Source organism: Galeopterus variegatus, unplaced genomic scaffold (genome assembly GCF_000696425.1).
Source record: "Galeopterus variegatus unplaced genomic scaffold, G_variegatus-3.0.2 Scaffold1466, whole genome shotgun sequence".
Taxonomy (NCBI): domain Eukaryota; kingdom Metazoa; phylum Chordata; class Mammalia; order Dermoptera; family Cynocephalidae; genus Galeopterus; species Galeopterus variegatus.
The window spans coordinates 204,495-210,740 of NW_007727577.1; the positions used below are offsets into that span (position 1 = coordinate 204,495).

Here is a 6,246-nt window from a genome sequence, read left to right on the forward strand (position 1 = left end):
TGGTGTTGTCAGCACCACGCTCAGCCAGTGAGCAAACCGGCCATCCCTATATAGGATCCGAACCCGTGGCCTTGGTGTTATCAGCACCGCACTCTACCGAGTGAGCCACGGGCCGGCCCCAACTGTAACCTTATTTGGAAAAAGTCTTTGAAGATGTAATTAAGTTACAGATTTCAAGATGAGATCATCCAGCACTTAAATCCAATGACGGGGCCCTAAATCCAGTGACAGGTGTCATTATAAAAAGAGGGGAAAGGGCCGTCCCGTGGCTTACTTGAGAGAGCGTGGTGCTGACAACACCAAGTCAAAGGTTAAAATCCCCTTACCGGTCATCTTTTAAAAAAAAAGGGGGGGGTAGACACAGGGACACGCAGGGACAAAGGCTGTGTGACAACAGGGCAGAGATTAAGCACCAAGGGATGCTAAGGACTGCGGGGAGCTGCTGGGAGGAGAGAGGCCTGGAACAGACTCTCCCCCACAGGCTCCAGAAGGAAACCACCCTGCTGACAGTTTGATTTTGGACTTTTGGCCTCCAGAACGGTGAGAATAAATGTGTTGTTGGAAGCCCCGGGTTTGTGCTGTTTTGTTATGGCAGCCACAGGACACTAAGGTGTGGGGGCCCTGAGAACTTCTGCAGGGGGAGGTCTGCAGGCCTGCGTGGTTTTCAGAGCCAGACAGAACTAGAGCCCAGCCCTTTTCTAGGCCCAGAGAGGTTGGGCAGTTTGTCCAGAGTCACACAGGTGCCCGTGAAATGGCACCAGAACCCAGAACTCAGTGGCTCCATCCTGGCTCCTGCCTCCTGGACAGTCCCTGCCACCCCCATGGGAGATCAGGGCAGAGACACAGCTCCATCAGTTAATAGCGTGGGCCTGGGACCAACCAACCACCCCTCTCCTGTTCCCGTTAGTCGAGTGGGAACAGGGAGACCCCTCCTGGTGGGTGCGGACCTGCAGCAGCTGAGGTGCCAAGAGCTGGCTGGGCCACAGCCGCAAGCTCTGGGGCATGGGAGCGACTTTGTTTCCCTGCTCTATCTGCAGCCCCAGGCGCAGGGTGGGCGAGTACCTTCGATGGTGCCCCATTTGGTCTTCCTCCCGAGGATTCTCTTGCCATTGACTTGGTACTCGTGGTCACTGCCCACCACAGCAAACGGGATCATCTCCTGGGGAAGGGGCAGATGGCGCTGGTCACACGTGTGGGGAAAGGTCAGGCCCTCCCCTGGGAGCCTGGGGCCCCCCAGAACTGAGAGTCTAGAGAGGGCCTGGTGTGGACACCTGGGCCCCGTCCCCTCCCAGCCCAAAGGATACATTCTCATGGCTCAAGACCTTCCCCCGTTTCCCTAGACCCCCTGAAAGGGGTAGGATCTGCCCCCCATGCCCTCCAGCAGGAATCGAGGGTCCCCTGGGAGCAGTTCCTGGCTGGTCCGCTCACCCGGAACTTTTCGTTCACCAGCCGGTCCTCCGAGTCCTCGTCAAACTCCTTCTGGGGGTACACGTCGATGCCATTGGACAGCAGGTCTGCGGTGATCTGGGCATGGGGGGAGAGAGATGTGGGCACCATCCCTGTGGCAAGCTCTGCCCACCACCATGGCCTGCACGCCATGAGCTGCCCCAGGTGGGAGGTCGAGGGTGGGCCCTGGGGGCTGTGACCCTCTAAGTTGGAGGGGACAGCTGCAGACCTGCCAGCCCTGAGATGCTGCAGCTCCCCGTGGGGCAGGGGGCATGTGAGGCCGAGAGACCTACCCGCTGTTTGAAGTAGACCCTTTCCTCTAGGGTCAGCGTGTCGGCCTTGGCGATGACCGGGACAATGTTGACCACTTTGCTCAGCCGCTTCATGAACTCGATGTCCAGGGGCCTGAGCCTGAAACAGGGCAGTGCAAATGAGACTCGGCTCTTGGGTGCCGGCTACGGGCTCACAGGAGGGTCTGGCAGCCCCGGCCACAAGCAGCGCTGCTGAGCTGAGACAGGAGGGGCTGGGGGCGAGGCCAGCTCCCTTGTCCATGAGGCTCCCAACTGTCCCCAACATGTGTCCACATAGAGGGGCTGCCACCAGCTCAGATGGCCGTCTTGCAGTGGGGCTTTGATCGGGAGGAGCGATGAAGGAGAAACGGGACCCGGCGCTCAGCCACGCTGCACACCAGGCTGGCAGCTCTCCCGCCTCCCCCTGCCACTTGGCTCCAGCGAGCATGGGGTCTGACTCAGGGAAAGGTGTGCAGGGCAGGGGCTGGCAGGACCCCTAAAAGTGCGCACCACCTTCCCACTGGAACAGAGCCCCCCACAGCGAGAACACGTCAGTCACAGACACATCTGGGGAAAGTCGGACTGCGTCAGAAGTTCAAGAGAAGTCAGGGAAGAGCCACCCCTCCCGCAGGACTGGGCACAGAGGGCAGGGACCAGGCACCACGCCCAGCTGGGGTCCCAACCCAGAGGGTCATCACTGGCGGAGCAGCAGACGAGGGAAGAGCCACCCCTCCCGCAGGACTGGGCACAGAGGGCAGGGGCCAGGCACCACGCCCAGCTGGGGTCCCAACCCAGAGGGTCATCACTGGCGGAGCAGCAGACGTGCCCTGCCGGAGCCACATCAGGGCCCTTGACTCTTGCCATTGGCTTCGGCCAAGGTGAAGCTTGGAGCAGCCGGACCAGCTGCCACAGGACCTGCAGATGGGCTGCTGAGCCTCAGGCAGAGCAGACATCGGGTCACAGTGCTGGTCCCCTGTGGGCGGATCATCCTGCCCCTGCATGGACTCTTGCCGGCTCCCAGGGATGACACCAGAGGGTGGGTTCGGGTTTTCCCACAAAGACCCCATGGTGAGGCTTGCTCCCTCCAGCTAGGCTCCTTCATACAGCTGCTGCCTGCAGAGTGTGGGTTTCCCCCAGATCCCTGGGCTCCCTACACCCAAGGAGGTGGTTCTGGAACAGCCTGGGAGAGCCAGAGACCCAGGCTGCAGGGGCCAGGACCCCAAACCCCTCCCCCATCCGGGGTTCTGAGCCCCAACTCTCCCTCTCTGTCCACCCCCAGCTGAAGCCACCAAAGGCTGCCTCCACCCACTGCCCTGCTGTCCCTAGGTCCTGGTCTGGCCTCCCCGCCATGCCCTGACTCAGCACAAGCCACAAGGGTGTCCAGCAGGGGGACAGACAGGCACCTAGGTATTAGGAAGATGGGGTCCAGGGGAACCGGGACACCTCTGTCTGTGAGGCCATCGAGAGTCCGTCTGCCCTCGTGCAGGGAATCCCTCCCCAACACCGGGTGCCCTGGCTTCCAGCCTTGCTGTCCTCTGGGTGCAACTGTCAGTGTGAACTGGGCAGCCTCCACCAGCAGCAGCCCAGTCTAGCCCTGCTGGGACCGCGCTGTTCTCTGAGAACATACCAAACCCCCCCACGGGTACCACGAGGCAGGGGCCACAGTGTGAACTGGGCAGCCTCCACCAGCAGCAGCCCAGTCTAGCCCTGCCGGGACCGCGCTGTTCTCTGAGAACATACCAAACCCCCCCACGGGTACCACGAGGCAGGGGCCCAGCATGGAGAGTTCAGGTAACCACTAAGGATGCACAGTGGAGAGTCTCAATCCGCCCGCCAGAGCCCGGCCGAATGCCTCGCCAGGACGCAGGCCACCACCGGGTTCTGGAACAGCCCAGGGCCCGCCTGGGCCTCGGCTCCCCAGACACGAGCTGGAAGGGCAGCAGGCACGTGGCACAGAGGTCACAGCCAGCTCTGACCCCGGCCCCCAGCTGGCCCCTCTGTGGCCAGCGGCAGGGTGGATGACACCGTGGAGGTCATGCAGCAGTCCCGGGGGGACAGGGCATGCTGGGACGTACGAGTGGCCGGTGGCAGGGATGAAATAGAGGCAGCAGTGGACGCGGGTGTCTGGGATGCGCTTCTTCCGGTTGATGTTGACCTCCTCCTGCAGGTACTTCTCGTACTGGTCGTTGATGAACTTCATGATGGGCTGCCAGCTGTGTGCAGAGGCCCAGGTCAGTGGCACATGGACCCCTCCTGCCCAGGCCCGGCAGGTGGTCAAGGACAGCTGTCCCAGCCCTCGCGGGAAGGTCGCTCACTCCCAGACTCCCACCTGACACCCGACCACCGCTGCACGCCGTGGGCAGGGCTGGCCTCCTGAGCAGACACCACAGCCTCGTCCCAGAGCTCGCAGCCTCCCATGCGACCTATGACCCCAGGGGTGGGTGGGGCAAGAGCAAGGTTCGCAGGGAACCGCTGCATTGGTCCAGAATTTCAGACCCCTATGACGTGTGGCTTTGGCCACGTGAGACCTCAGGAGACGTGCCCTGCACCCCAGGGCTCTGCCTCCAGGAGGGTCCCCAGTGCCCCAAAGCCCCCAGTCAGCGCTCTTCCACCTGGAGGAGTGGCCCCCACTGCCTGGGTCCCCAGAGCACCTCACCAGTTCTCATTGTTGATGTGGTCCCCGAATCCTGGCGTGTCGATCACCGTCAGCTTCATCCGGACGCCTTTCTCCTCAATGTCTGCATGGAACCAAGCATCCACGCTCAGGGGGGAGACCCAGGACACCCGCGACACCCCACGGTCCCACTCGGGCTGTCCCCACGGTCCCACCCAGTGGGACAAGGCCCTCGGGCTGCCTGACTAACCCTGGGGCGCCTCGGGGTGGGCCACAATGACAGCCCAGGCGACACCCCACGGTCCCACTCGGGCTGCCTGACTAACCCTGGGGCGCCTCGGGGTGGGCCACAATGACAGCCCAGGCGACACTGGGGAGAAGATGGCCTCCTGCACAAACTCCAGCAGAGGCTGGTGACTGTCATCCTCGTGTCCTTCACCCACAGTTTTTGGTGGAAAACTGAGGTGTCTGCGGGAAGCTCAGTCTGACAGGGCCCATGGGGATCCAGACCACCCCAAGTCCTCACAGCCAGGCTACCCAGAGTCTCAAGCTCAGGGCTGTCGCAGTGAGTCCCCGGCCCCAGCCCAAGCGCTCACCATGTGTGATGGACTTGATCTCGATGGTCTTGGGGATGCGCTCCTCTGAGGTGGGCTGTACTGACTTCCGGCTGATTTTGGATTTGAAGAGGGTGTTGATTAAGGTGGATTTCCCCAAGCCGCTCTGCCCTGGGGAGAGAACAGGAGAATGGTCGGCAGGCTCTGCAGAGGCTGGTCCACGGGCCACGTGATTCAGCACTGCCTGGGTTAGCGGCACCCCTGCCAGGTGGGCCATGCCGAGGCTTCACCCTCCAGGTGGGTGTCCAGTGACGAGGGAGACCCGCACAGCCAGGCTCCGCTGCTGATCCAAACACAGAGACCTTTCCTGAGCAGTGACCATCCAGGCACCCACGGGCCTGGGAGGAGTCACAAGACCTAGTGCCCCTCTGTGATTCCCAGGAAGGCGGTCTCCCGGTGGATGGGATTTAGGACAGGGCAGGTGGAGGGCTCTGAGTGGAGCCCCAGGCTGTTGGGACACACCTTTGGCCAGGCCAGGTGGCGGTGTTGCAGCAGCCACCGGGATGCTTAGGATGAGCCTCGGGTGTCTCTGACCAGTGTGGCCTGGGCAAGTCATTTAACCTCATTGTGCCTCAGTTTCCTCATCTGCAAAATGGAATAAACAACCGTCTCCCCTGTGGAGCTGGTGTGAGCTTCAGGCAGGCTCATACCTGTCTCAAGGAGTCTGCCGTTGTCATGTAGTGCCGGCCTGCAGAGCGGCATCCACCCTGAGGGACGGTGGCCACAGAGCCATGTATGGGGGCAGCAAGTCAACGTCACTGAGAGAACAAGGACACGTGGACACACACAACTCACACAACATAGACACACAACTCACACACAGACCTCACACGCGACTCATACACAACTCACATATAACACACACAACACACTCACAACCACACAGTACAACTCACACACGACATAACACACACATACTCATGACTCCAGACTCCAAGCCCCACTGCTTTCCCCCCGCACGGAGCTGCCAAACACCTAAATTACACTGATGCCCCGACTTTGATAATATCCTTCAAGGACAAGTGTGGGCCCCCTGGGGGACAGAGGCTGGTGCTGGAATCCTGGGCCTGAGGACAGGCCGCCTCGTCCATCTGCCCACCTGGTTTGCATCCCGGCCAAGCTCAGGCCAGGAGTAATGACACATGTTCCAGCCAGGGCGCCTTAGATCTGAGGGATGCCGACGGGGACATTTTGAAGTTTATCTCTTTTTTATTATTATTATTGTTAACTGTTATCATCATCATCACCATCACCATGACGACGGGAGCTGCACCAGCTTCTC

At 61.1% G+C, this 6,246-nt stretch overlaps 2 protein-coding genes across 6 annotated transcripts in view; both read right to left on the reverse strand.

The window, feature by feature from the left end:
• SEPT9 (septin 9) overlaps window positions 1–6,246 on the reverse strand; it is a 169,641-nt gene that overhangs the window by 17,754 nt on the left and 145,641 nt on the right. The window lies entirely within an intron of this gene.
• LOC103594055 (septin-9-like) lies at window positions 445–5,789 on the reverse strand. Its single transcript, XM_008577237.1, has 7 exons — window positions 5,427–5,789; window positions 4,947–5,075; window positions 4,393–4,474; window positions 3,812–3,949; window positions 1,740–1,857; window positions 1,429–1,524; window positions 445–1,159 (listed from the first exon to the last, which is right to left on the reverse strand). The coding sequence occupies exons 1-7, from the start codon at window positions 5,518–5,520 to the stop codon at window positions 1,028–1,030; spliced, it is 789 nt and encodes a 262-aa protein (XP_008575459.1). The 5' UTR covers window positions 5,521–5,789; the 3' UTR covers window positions 445–1,027.

What these genes read in the sequence shown, in the direction of transcription:
- LOC103594055 (XM_008577237.1), bottom strand. Translation starts at nt 5,520, where the DNA reads ATGACTTGCCCAGGCCACACTGGTCAGAGACACCCGAGGCTCATCCTA. An exon ending in GCCACCTGGCCTGGCCAAAG is followed by an intron (nt 5,076 to 5,426) that starts GTGTGTCCCAAC and finishes TTCTCTCCCCAG; the next exon opens with GGCAGAGCGGCTTGGGGAAA. An exon ending in GGGTCTACTTCAAACAGCGG is followed by an intron (nt 1,525 to 1,739) that starts GTAGGTCTCTCG and finishes CCCCATGCCCAG; the next exon opens with ATCACCGCAGACCTGCTGTC.